Source organism: Trachymyrmex cornetzi, unplaced genomic scaffold, assembly GCF_001594075.2.
Source record: "Trachymyrmex cornetzi isolate Tcor2-1 unplaced genomic scaffold, Tcor1.1 scaffold127, whole genome shotgun sequence".
Classification (NCBI taxonomy): domain Eukaryota; kingdom Metazoa; phylum Arthropoda; class Insecta; order Hymenoptera; family Formicidae; genus Trachymyrmex; species Trachymyrmex cornetzi.
Genome location: NW_017295839.1, coordinates 150,699 through 164,023, shown reverse-complemented (window position 1 = coordinate 164,023; position 13,325 = coordinate 150,699). Strand labels below are relative to the sequence as shown.

The 13,325-nt window shown below is 38.7% G+C and overlaps 1 protein-coding gene across 4 annotated transcripts in view; it reads left to right on the top strand.

Moving 5' to 3' along the window:
- Pi3K21B (phosphatidylinositol 3-kinase regulatory subunit alpha) overlaps positions 1-9,896 on the top strand; it is a 66,178-nt gene extending 56,282 nt beyond the window's left edge. For 2 of the 4 annotated variants that reach the window (XM_018522060.1, XM_018522058.1), the window contains 9 exons: positions 4,784-4,969; positions 6,149-6,277; positions 6,396-6,603; positions 7,028-7,255; positions 7,489-7,813; positions 7,900-8,147; positions 8,349-8,525; positions 8,613-8,798; positions 9,065-9,896. In XM_018522060.1, the coding sequence (XP_018377562.1) occupies positions 4,784-4,969; positions 6,149-6,277; positions 6,396-6,603; positions 7,028-7,255; positions 7,489-7,813; positions 7,900-8,147; positions 8,349-8,525; positions 8,613-8,798; positions 9,065-9,359 (1,982 nt within the window). In that variant the 3' untranslated portion in view covers positions 9,360-9,896. Of the gene's footprint in view, positions 1-4,783; positions 4,970-6,148; positions 6,278-6,368; positions 6,604-7,027; positions 7,256-7,488; positions 7,814-7,899; positions 8,148-8,348; positions 8,526-8,612; positions 8,799-9,064 lie in introns of all 4 variants that reach the window. The other 2 variants (XM_018522059.1, XM_018522057.1) reach the window with 1 other exon arrangement.
- Positions 9,897-13,325: the final 3,429 nt, after the last annotated feature.

Genomic DNA, 13,325 nt, shown 5'->3' with positions numbered 1-13,325 from the left:
CGAGTTGACGGCAAGGACGCCCGTCCTGGCGCCTGGTCGCGCGCTCACACCTCGTTATGATAACCTGGATCATTTTACGGAGGCTTGCACCTCATGGCTGACGGCTTTCTTCCATTGAAATCCCTCCGCGTCGCGGTCGCGTAGGAGTCGTCTCACTTGCTGGCATTTAATAATCCTTAACCGAGAATACAAGTTTCAATATGGGTTTTGCAGGTCTCGCTTTGCAATGCGTTCTACACTTCGCAAAAACTAATATCTACATATGGTGTGACGTTGCAAGAATACGGCAGTCTACAGCATTTCACCGGATTGAATTTATTCCGATTCGATCTTTACGATTGTACTTCCGCAACTCTGTCAACATTCGCATTTCCGTATACAAAACGTTAAAGTATATTCGTTCCCAGAGTAACGAAACAGTTTTCGGAGGGAATCGATGTTAAGAGAGATTTTATCTTTTGTAATATTTTATACTTTGTGATATATATATGTATATATTGTTTCTTTGGTAGAAAAGTAACACTTTTCGAAATTAGTAATTTTTCTTAGGAAAAAATTTTTTTAATTTTGAATTTTTGAACGTTTTAAAAAATGGCTTAACACTAAATGCGACGTTTTTCTATAACTATTTTAGCGCCGATAACATTCCTTTTTCCGTTTAAAAAACTTAAAAGATATCTTTTAATAAACAATTATTACGAACTTAAGTAGAGGATACTTTTGCTTTTTAGCGATATATTGCGATGAAAATTACAAATGTATCATTTTCTCTAACAAGAAATATGTCTTTACAGTGTGTTGATTTTTTGTCCATCTCAAAAATGCTACTTTTTCAGTTGTGTTTGATTTTTTTATCAAGTTGTACTTTTTTACCAAACAAGCGAATATATATTATTATTTTATATACATTTATATACATTTTGTACAAAATATATTTCTGGGGAAAAAATCGAAATTTAGGGAAAGAATTTTATCTTTTTTAACATTTTACATTTATAAATGACATTTCATGAGTTATAGCTGTCAAGACACCTTGTGTTATCTACCGAATAGTTTTTTTTTACCAACAATTATTATTAGTTCTTCATTCTTGTACCGATAAACCGAGCTCTTAGAACACCGGAAATTTTCTCAAGTTACGCCCGGTCGCCAGTTGGAGGTGCGATGTGTGCCTTTGACGGCGAGAGATGGTTAAACGGTGCGAATACCCCCAGACGACGATAATCAGCAAAGACAACGTAAGCAAGGCTCAACGCTCGTGCCGTCAACGTGCGCCTCCAGCGATGCATTGAATTAACGCTGCACACGCCGCGGCGCGAATGACGGAATCGAATATTTGTGCATAGCAAAACCGCGAGTGCGGCGCCAGTCTTCAGGGCCATGTCACCCCGTCGCCCCGCGCGCTGTCCCCCCTCATTCATTTATTCTAACCGTTCCCCCGTCGCCAATTGCGTTTGTACACACTGCGCGACGGTGCATCGATCGCTCGGAATTATCGTCCCGCTGATAACGTCGTTTGTCCGCGACGCCAATTCGTGGCTGCGACGAATAACGATAAGAGAATTGATATAATTTCATGATATTAATGGACTGGGTGCATTTCCGCGACACAGTGGACAACTATTGGAAAGAGAATGAGAGTTTCGGGGACGCTCCACGAGTATGCAGGACGTTAATTGCGCTTTGATTTCGTTATCCGCTTCATCCGGAAATCTGTTGTGGGAGGAGATCGAATCTAATCAATTCTCGTTTTAATGACTTCGGAGATCATGGCTTCTTGAGTAAGATTATCATATCTGAATCACAAGAAAAGAATACATTATATTTTTTGAAAAAAGATCCAAAGGCGAAAACAAAAAAAAAATTTTTTGTGTGTTAAAGAATGTAGGTATTTAATCAAATAAAACTTTAAGAAAATAATTTTTATTAACAATTCTTATTAATATAATTTTATAAATATAAAATTTTAATTAATGACCAGAAGATTTTACGAAGATTATATATTCTTAAAAAAGTAACACTACTTCTGAGGGATCGTGGGAAATCTAATTCCGCGTTGAAGAAAAAAACCGCTCGCGATGCGCCGCACCTTTTTCGCGTGCGCGCGCGCGCGCGATTGTCGCGTCGGCTCCGGTTGATTTGTAGTAATTGGTGGCGTTTAATCGCTTATACACGCGCGGGCGAGTCGTCAGCACGACCCGGTCGAGCCACGCGCGCGTGGAGGTGCAACGGTGGACAATTACGCTTCTCTGCCGAATAAAAATTCGAGTCACGTGCGGAGGCCGCGCGCACTCGCGGTTGCGACTTCGACATTGACGATCCCGCACAAATTGCACCTGCCTCCGCGTCTGGAAAGTTGATTGAAAATGACGCGGCGATCGGCTTGAGCCTCTAATTGCATATCGACTCGATATTTCGCTCAATGAGAGAAATATTTCTGATATTTGTGACTGTAATTGCATGGTAAAATATTACGATTACTCTATTTTGGTAGCCATTACTGTTATAATGTCAATAGTAATAATTATACAATTTTTGTATAGAACTATGTAATATTTACGTAATTGTATATAAAAAAAGAACTTACAGTTGGCTATAAAATTATAATCGTTTTCGAGGACAACCATGTGTTCTGTTTACATAAAATTATAAATATTATTATGCTAATATTGTAGAGTAATAACTATAAAAATGAAGTTGCTAATAACTATTATTAGCTAATAACTATTATTTTACTATGCAGTTAATATAGTCATGAGTACTAAAAACTTTTCTCTCAGTGCTTATGCTATTTTTGTAACGCACTTCTGGTTACGTACATACTTCTTGCACACACATTAACTGTACGCTGCAGAGAAATCACAACACGTAATTTTTATAATCTCCTGGGTTTTCCTGATTTATCAATTTGTCAAAATCCGAAATTGTTGAAATCTCAAATCGTCAAAATTTAAGCGCGGAAATCGACACCAAGTCAGCCTCGCATGGTTTTTTTTGTAATTACTCGCATATATAGGATATTTCTAATATTTCTATATTATATTTAAATTTTCATTATTTTCTTTGACAATTTACACTTAAATAAAGATTGATATAATATTCTGTACATTCTTTAGATAAAAATAAATATAATAAATCTTTCTTAATTTTTGTGAAACAATTTACATAAATATACTCTCTCTAAAACTTTTAGACTGAATTGTCACTCCGAAGAGTGAAATCTTATTCTTAATGATTAAAAATTAAGCTACTCTTTTTCAAGACTGGTTCAATTTTTACTTTATAAAATAAGATTTCACTCCAAAAGCTTTAGAGAGTAATAAAGTGTATAAATAGCATTTAAATATATTTAGCGAATTTACAAGACTATCTTAAACACCCCGTACAAGCAACAAAGGGTTAAAGCCGAGTCTCGGAACCTGCAAATCGCGTCCAAAATCCGAGTGCTTCGCGTATCTCACGTATTTACTCGTGCCGTTGATTTATCGGAGTACAACGGCACGATTCAGCGAGATTTCTCGTTGTTACACGCATCGACGAGTAACATTTGGAATTCGTGACAAATATCGAATAGCCCGGCTGTGACCTCCGCCTTATATCCGCGCATAAAATTCACGTGCGTGCCTACGTTCTCGTATAGATCGTGTTTTAATTCTGACTTTTTGTTCTCCCTCCCTTCTCTCTCTCTCTCTCTCTCTCTCTCTCTCTCTCTCTTTTCGGTCACTCGTCCTCCAAAAGAACAAGAAGAAGATACGGTCATGAAGAAACAAGACGTCGCCGTCGCGGTCGTAAAAATAAATTTCTTTCCTCCTCCTCCTCTTGCCCCTCCTACACAATGTTCTCTCCGCTCGTTCTCTCTCTCTCTCTCTCTCTCTCACACATCATAATGCACGCATCTTTGATTGTACAAGTGGCGTGTGTACGCGCGGGTATTAGCGGGAGACAGAGAAAGCGAGAGAGAAAACGGGATCATGTCTGAAAATATGATCGCGCCGTATATCCTCGCGCGAAAATAAAGTCAAAGGTTCGTCAGCCGTAATAAAACGAAGAGGGGGAAAAAAAAGAGGAGAGAGAGGAAGGAGCGGAGAGACGGGACGATTGAAGAAAGGAGGCGCGGGCGGCCGTAGGCGATAAAACAACGAGGAGCGGCTTGTCCGCTTGAGCGCGAAAATCTGCGGGGTATCGTCAGGAATTCTTCTGCTCCGATAGTATTCCACGATCGCGGCGTTACGCAATTTCGTCGCTCTGTCCTCACTGAATTTCGCGGCCTCATGGATAAAGAGAAGCGCTGCACTTGCTTCATCCAGCGATCGATCGCGTCTCGCACGACGTGCCTCGACTCTAAAACGAGCGAAAGAGAAAGAGGGAGAATAAATCAAGTATACGATATTATATGAAGGAATGTTTGTTTAGCCGTAATCGATGACAATGTTGCGTCACCCCGGATCTACAAATAGAGTTTTAAGTATTAAGCCATTCTCCTAGAATTCGACTGTAATTGGTCAATTTCTTACGGCTTAAGGCTTAAATCACTTATTGTAGATCTGGATTTAGAGGGACGAAGATTTTAGCTTTTATAAATTTCTCGTTTGGAAAGAGGCGAGTACCTCAGGCATGGCACACAGCAGAGAATTTTGAAACGCGAGACGCACCTCAGGCTCGGCGCAGCGTGCCTAAGGTACGTCTCGCGTTTCAAAATTCTCTCCGGCCACGACGTAGTTCGTGCCGGACGCGTGCAAAGAATTCACGGAATAGCCACGAATGTTTGTCACACAATTTGCAGTGTTCGGCCTCGCGCTGTGCTCGCAATTTGACACCGCCAGCCGTGCGGCGCCGATTCTGGTGGAGCGATGTACCCGCGCCCTCGAGGAGCAGGCGTTCGCCGACACGACGCTGGACCTCTACAAAGTTTACCACAGCAGCCCACCTAATGAGCAGACCCTCGAGCTGCGACAGAAGCTGAACGAAGGTAAGACGGGCGCGCCGCGCCGTGGCCGGCCGGCAGGTCGGATCGCGCGATCACGCGTGCTATAAATAGCCGGCAGTCGTGCCACAATGTTTGGCTCGCGGGTTGCAAAAATGTCGAGGCGCGCCACCAAATGCATGCTGCATTGTGGAGAACCCCCTCCATTCTGAGATTCTGAGGGAGGGCGCCAGAAAAGCACGCTTATATTTTGCGCGACAGATCCAGATTTCAGGGACAACGAATGAGCGAGCTCCTTTCGCGCTTTGAGAGACAAAGATCCGGCTGCATTTACCGATAAGTCCCAACATTTATACATATATAGCCTCGAAATTTCTTTTAAAGTTTCTCGCGACGTTGCACGGCGTATGAATCAGTTGTTTTCGGAATAATGTTAAGAAAACTTACACATTTCCTGAGAAAGACAGAGACTGCTGCTGTCTGTATTATATCGTGTATTATATTGTGCAGATTTAACCGCTGCAACATGTCAGTTGTCTGCCTAACATCGGGAAATCGCGTTCAACGAACTGAGAGTTTATCGACTAAATATATATTTGCTTATTATCATTTTAATTCATTTAAATATATTTCTTTCACAATTCTTGTAAAAAGAATTCGAACTGTAAAACTTAATAGGAGAAAAAAATTGGATTGCACAAATAGATAGGAATTTAAGTAGATTGCAGATAATATTTGAGATAAACGAAGCTCCTAACTAGAGATGTTCTTTTCGAAATTTCTTGTGCACAGTAATTGATTATATTAATATATTATTGACTAATTAAATAGTATTGGCAAAGAGAATATATACTTAACATGATCAAATTTCTCTTTTGTCGTTTTCGTTTTACAACTTTTAAAAAAATTACTTTTATTATAATGATTTTGTTGATATTTTTAAAACTCCTCATCTTTTTTAAATTATGTTGATTTGATATTTTTTTATAAAGTTAAATTAATTTACGTTTGATAATAATTAATAGAGTAATGTTCACTTAACTCATTCGTGGTAATAACTTAAAAAATCACGTTTTTATCAGTTGTATCGGTTGAATTAAAAGCGATAAAATAATCATATCAATATAATTAATTATATTATGTTTTTTGAGCAGTTACTGATATGATTAATATTTATTTTTTGCAATGAGCTAAATATAGAGCAACGTAACATAATCTTTTCAGATGTCTGTAACGCGGATTTAAGTCCGTACACTCCCCAATGTATCGCCAGTGTCTTGAAAAAGTTTCTACGTGAATTGCCAGACCCAGTAATCCCGGTGCAATGGTACGACAGATTTCTGGATGCGTCGAGTAAGTATATATTTCTTAATTAAATACTTTTTTTTAAACCGGTTATCAAATTTTTCATCAATGGTTATAATTCGTCGTTCGATTCCGAAAGTCGTACGAATTTGTTTTGGTCTCACAGGTATGAGAAGCGACGAGCAGTGCGCAACGCGTCTCAATCAATTAGTAGCGGAGCTACCGGAACATCATCGTAGCACATTGTGCCATTTGATGGCACATTTCTGTCGCATCTGTCAGTTGCAGCACGGAAGGGGCTACACGGAACCACCGACCATCCTTGTACAAGTTCTCTGTCATATATTTCTCAGGCCGCCCTGGGAGCGAATCATGTGAGTGCCACGTGGATTCTTTTAGTCATAGGGAAAGAGTTGAGAGTAGAGCGTGGTTCACACGATCCCTTTTTTTTACTGACGACGTACTAGTGACTAAAAAAAAAACATCGGTATTTTCGAGGACGCTAGTAATAGATTGCTTTTCATCTCGTCGACTAGCGGGTTAATTCAATTAAAAGAATGTCACTTTCTAGTTTGCTAGTATTGGATTATTTCATTTTCTCTCGCAAAAAGCACCTTGTAAATTTCAGGATATAATATCATTACATAACGATATAATACTGTCATATTTGCGATAAAAAAATTAACTGGTTTTACGACTATATTACTACTAATAGATAAGATTACTTGTCTGATAGAACACTCGTAATATGTCTTTGATTACGAAGAATTTAGCACTTTGCACTGCGCAATTTTACAGCCAAGTTGTTCACAACACGGAGGCACACATACGCATAATGGAATTGCTACTATTACACGGCGATTGGAGCGAGAGGCTACCGGAGTTTGCCAGTCCCCCGCAATTGCCGCCACGTAAAGTTTCGAGACCACAGTTTCCGATTTTGGATCCGTTCCCGGTTCTTGAAGACGAAGCTGTAGACAAAACGGCACCTGGTGCGGATACTGGCAAGGACCAACAGCCGCATAGGTGATCTTCAAATTCGATTCTGATTTCAATCCAAATCTTAATCTAAGTTAGAAGTTTCTAGTTCTAATTCCACATTATAAACTTGAATTTTAATCTTTCTATCAATTTAACTTTAATCCTATACTTGGTTTTAGTTCTTTTTTCTTCTATAGTTAACTTCTAAGATTTATGGTAATTATTTGTAATTATATGGTACAAATGACTAATTGTAAATATCGCTGAAAAAATTCTAGGCCGCGCACGCTACAGGAAGCTGAATGGTATTGGGGTGAAATCACGAGGGATGACGTAAACGAGATGATGATCGACTCACCGGATGGCACCTTTCTGGTACGCAATGCGTCTTCCAAGGGTGGCGAGTACACTCTAACGCTGCGTAAAGGCGGGACCAACAAACTCATCAAGATCAGTCACCGAAATGGAAAATATGGATTTTCGGATCCCTATAACTTCCACTCGGTCATCGAGCTGGTCGACTACTATAGGAACTGCTCGCTCGCACAGTATAATTCGGTGCTGGATATTAAGTTGCTTTATCCGGTATCGCGATTTCAACAGGTACCTTCCTATAACTTTCTGGTTCACGAAATAATTGTATTATGTTCATCCTTGAACTTTCTATCTTGTGTTTGTCTGAAAAATAGGATGACGAGATCGCAAATACGACCGACATGGCAAAAGTCAGACAGAAATATTTCGAGTTAGATAAAGATATAAATGATACAATCCGGCAGTATCAACATTGTTCGGATTTGTATAGCAAAACGGCCTACGAAGTTCAGTTGAAGCGTAATGCATTGGAAGCCTTCACAGAGGCCATCAAGATGTTTGAGGAACAGATAAAGTTGCAAGAAAGGTGCAAGATAGAAGCTCAGCCTCATGAAATTTCTACGTGAGTACTCTGTTGTTAATGCTCTCTAAAGATACTTACACTTTCAAATTTTTATGAAATTTTAGAAGTGAAATTTTCTATAGTGTTCCATTATGATTGCATTGATGATAATATTTCCGAGATCTTATACAGCAAATAATATAAAGTAGAGATTATTAATTATAATCAATTAATCTTGTTATTATATTTTTGTAATAACAGTTTGACAGACAATTCAGAATTGTTGAAGCGAAGACTGAAGGCCTTAGAAGATAGCAAAGAACAACTGGATGAGAGTCTGAAACAACAGATCGCTTACTACAGGACCCTTGAGAGAGAAATGTACAAGCTGAAGTCAGAGATTGGGGTACTTGTGCGGCAAAAGGATCGCCATTCTCAGTATGTATTCTTTTATTCGGTCTGTTGTCAAAAATTTCCTTTTATTTTTACATTGAAAAACTGATTCAATTCATTCGAACATTGCAGATGGTTAAAGAAGAATGAAATAAAGCAGAACAAAGAGGAGGTGGACTTTGCAATTCATTCCGATGAGAAAACGTGGCTGTTTTTGAAAGGTTCTCGTTCTGATGCTGATCTTATTCTAAAGGGCCGGCCCGATGGTACCTTCCTTGTTCGTCGATCGAGAACTGGCCAGTACGCACTTTCTATAGTGTAAGTATCATCTATATTTTTATACAAGTATGACGTGTAGTTTAAATAAAAAATAAATGAAAGTAGATAATTATATATAACGCGCGAGATTATAATATAGCTAATAGTAGAAATAACCTAATGGTATGGACCATTTAAAACGAAAGTTAATCCTCTCAAGGTTTCCCTCGAGAATTTGAATAATCCAGTTTTAAAAATCGTATTTCATTGACCGGGATGGTTTCGCGATTTGTGCCATGTGTTATTCGAGAATCATGATGTTACAGGTGCAACGATACGGTACAGCATTGCATAATATACGCTACCGAGCGCGGTTACGGCTTCGCCGAGCCATACAACATTCACGAGACCCTGAAACACCTAGTGCTGCACTATGCTCAGAATTCTTTGGAGGAACATAACGAGTGCCTAACCACCACTCTGGCCTATCCCGCGTTTGCGCCGCCCGCAGCGCTAGCGCAACTACAGGCCCAGCAGAAGCAGTTGCAGATCCATATTCAGAATCAATCGTCGTTCGCGCGACCGCCCCATGAGAATCAGCTCGTCATGCCACATACATAATATTGGCCTGTCGAGCGTCGCGATCCGGATCCGCTCGAGTCTGAGTACGTTCACGCACGCGCGCACACCCACACGTGAGTTCTGCTGCTACAAGCATCATTCGCCGACGTGATCGGCAGATCGACTGTATCACGTGAGCCTTCCTTGACGAGTTCGAACACACGTTTCGTTGCGAGACAAAACGCTCCTTCGTTCGGAACGTTTCCTAAAATCGTGTACAATAATTATTGCGTATGTTTCACAGTGAGAGGAAATAATCTCACGCGAAATATCGTGAAAGCACGCAATGTATATCGATTGCTTAATCATCATCGAATGATAGGTAGGTCGTAAGATCTCCGAAAATACGGAGCACTTTGACGAAGTGTATAATAACCGTAACGATAATAATCGTAAGAGATACTAGCGATAGAATTAGATATATATACGCGTTATCGCGATACGATAATGATCACTTCGAAGCAGAAGTTCCCAAACGGCGCGTCGCGATATCCTGATGAAACGCAATTTATATCCAGAAGAATATAGAAACAAGAAACATATGAAGTAAAAAATCTTGAAAAATAATTTTTAAAAAATCAAACTAATTTTTTATATTATCGATTGTTATAAATATTAAAATAAATATTTAACTATTTTTTGATCGGTATGTAAAGATGATAATGTTTTGAAAACATGAAGTTTTTAAATTTTCTTCTAAATTATCTGAATCTTTTTATTTTGTAAATGTAACAAGAATGAGTAAGCGTGGGAAATAATTTGAAAATTGACTTATATTTTCTACATGTATGACTAATAATGATTGGATATTTCGTATCCACGCTTTCGTCAACATTATTACGAGGATGAGATAGAAAGAAAATATCAGATTCGAAGAATTATTAGATTCAGAATGTTTGGGAACCTCTCGACTAACAGGACCAACAATACCAACGACGGATGTCACCAGCTCTCCCTCAGGGTTTTCACGACGCGGAGAGTCCAAGATCTGCGTCAACATTACGGCAGGATGGTGACGGTACGTTTCTGCCGCTACCGAAATTTTGTTTTTCAAAATAGAAAGCGTCTTTTAGCTTGTAATTGCGCAGAATTGATCCGCTCGGAAACATCGGCATTACAAAATCATGCCGTCGGATCAGCGACCGGGATAGCGAGGTCCGCTTCGTTCGCATAGATTCCATTGTTCAGGTAATCAGGGTAGTCTCTTATAATCGTCTAACGTCTAATCCTTAATAGCCTGAATCCTCGGATTCTGATTAGCTCGTATCGAGCGGTCATTTGAAACTAACTTTGAGTTAGTAATTCGTTATTATTTAGCTACATAGGATGTACCTATGTAGTTTAAATCGTGCTATTTTTAGAAAAGACAGTTAAAATACTATAAAAATAATTTATAAAAATATCTTTTGAATTGCTATGATGGTAGCTGAGTAAGTCATAGTCATTGATTGAATGTTTATGCTACAAGCAAAGCTTATTACGTTAATATATCTTACGAAGTGCTCACAAATGACACTCGATATAATTTTTCATGTAATAAGTTAATCTGGATCACGTGCTATTACTCATTATTTAATGTTTTTTTTGTAATGTAACGTATTTTGTTTCTTGCTATAAAGCTTGTATTTAAATTGGGAAGCTAAATTAATATCAATTCGTATCAATATCAATTAATAGGAATTGATATTAATGTCAGTTATACGAATCAAGCTTTGCATAATTTTATCGCGACCATATTATATTGTAATACGATCATTTTAGGCTTTTAAGGGTTAAACGTGGTCATTCAGAAGTCGAAAGGTGATCGCTTCCTTGTTGCTCGAAATTCTTGATCGCTTGCAAAACGCCGTTCGCGATTTCAACGAAAGACGCGTGCTGCGATTCGCAAAATAAAACGTCTTCATTTTTTTGCGATATTGCTGAATTATAATAGTGATATTAGAATGTAGTCGAACGAAATTCACGTAAAACCGCAAGGCGTCTTTATACCATTTTATAACCGAAAAACTGGCCGCGAAAATCCAGTGAATCCACTTTTTCCGAGAAATTTAAAGTGTTTCTTGGAACATTATCAAATATCACATTAACTTGTAACATGTCTGACTGTATTTCAAGTTTTCCTCAAGTCATTAAAGAGTGGACCCGCTCGCTTCTCGTGGCTAAATCTTCGAGTTTAATCGCGAAGATGGACCGGATATCTCCGTCGTCCTTTCTCGATCGCGTTCCGCAGTGGATTGTGATGAAATTTCTTCGGTGAGAGAGAGAAAGAGAGAGAGAGAGAACTTTTTTTTATACACATTACATTTCAGACGTTATGCCAAGCAGATTTATGAGAAAAGATACATACATATATACATACATATATATATATATGTATATACATGTATCTATATATCATCTGTGATTTTTTTCGGATTGTTAGTAGGCAGAGGGAGGAAAGTTATCGCGTTTGTCATTTCCGATCGCTTTTGTCCCTAATCTCTCATCCTTGTTTTTCGTTTCTTCTTTTTCTATACTTCTTCCGTGAACTTTCTTTTCCAAAACTTCAATGTACGACCAACGCGTCGAGTCGATCTTTCTCGCTATCGGTCTTAGTTCTGAACAGTCTTGTAGATAGTAGCGATAAGAGGAAAGATCAGGATGCAACAGGAATTGAAAGTATTGAATGAAAAACAAGAAGTAAAATTGTTATCGATATAAAAAACAAGTATGAAAGAAAAATCACAATCGAACGCTAGTCATTAATTTGAAACAATATTTTTGCAATACTAATCAGACAGAGGATGTGTCTATTTATGTTCTTTGTCGTTCTTTTATATATTAATAGAATATTTATCTATTGTTGTTATTCTCTTATATTTTCTTCCTCTTTTGCAATCGTTTCTTTGTTGCGTCCTGACCTGAACCACTGAAATGAAATTTGAAGATGCACGGAGGCGTGCCTGAGAAATCTCACATTTACAGAGCGGTCGGTAAATGGCGAGAGTGTATCGGGAACGCTTCACGTTCAATGAAAATAGTGGTTCTTCAAGTTTCTCTCACGCCATCGTAAATGAAATACAAATCGATAAATTCGATCTGAACAAGTAAATCGGACAAGTATTGAAATCAATAAGAATCAAGCTAATATGATTCATCTTTCAATCTATTCATTATATCTATAAGTAGGAATCGTTTAGATTAAAAGCGGCGTAGTCGGGTTTGGAAAAGTCTTGTCAAAATATTTTATTGAACATGTGCGAATAAGAGATCAATTTTTATCATGCGTTTAATACTAAATGCGGTCGTTCGATTATTCATTATTCACGTCGAAAATCGGACAACCATGTTCGGCGTTAGGTGCATTGTTAAAAAAGAATATGAATGCAAAGTATTCTGTGTCGAAATGCGATTTGCACCAATTTTAGATTATGTAAGGTGTATGTGTAAGAATATATGAACGTGATGTTTCTCATCTCTACGTTTTTATTTCTTCCGCGGCTATGTAATCTCCTATCGCGCGATAGGAGGCGAACGAGCGAGGAAGATCGGCGAGATCGTCTCTTTTTTCATTCTGAAGAAAAGCACAGAGCGGCGAGAGAAAAACGTCGCGCGGAAGAGAAACGTAGTCGGTGAACAAAAGGCTCTCGTTTGCTCATTTCGAACGTTTCGGATTACGTAGATTTAGGTAGTTTAAGATTTTTTATACAGGCGAAGGAAGAGGTGATGGAGAGGAGCGGGAGAGGCATGTGGCCTGACTCGCTACCACGTGATTGTCCAATTTGTACGTCCGTCGTCGTTCGCTTCATTCTCCTCCGTTCTCTTGGATGTCCTCGCGTTTCTTGTCGTGCCATTCTCCTTTTCGGGGCCTTATTCGCTTTTTATTATTTTATACCGTTTTGTATTTTAAGCTCCCCGAAGAGCAGAACGACGACGACGTTTACCTGGTGTATTTAGAGGAACGGATTCACGATCATATTAAATTTT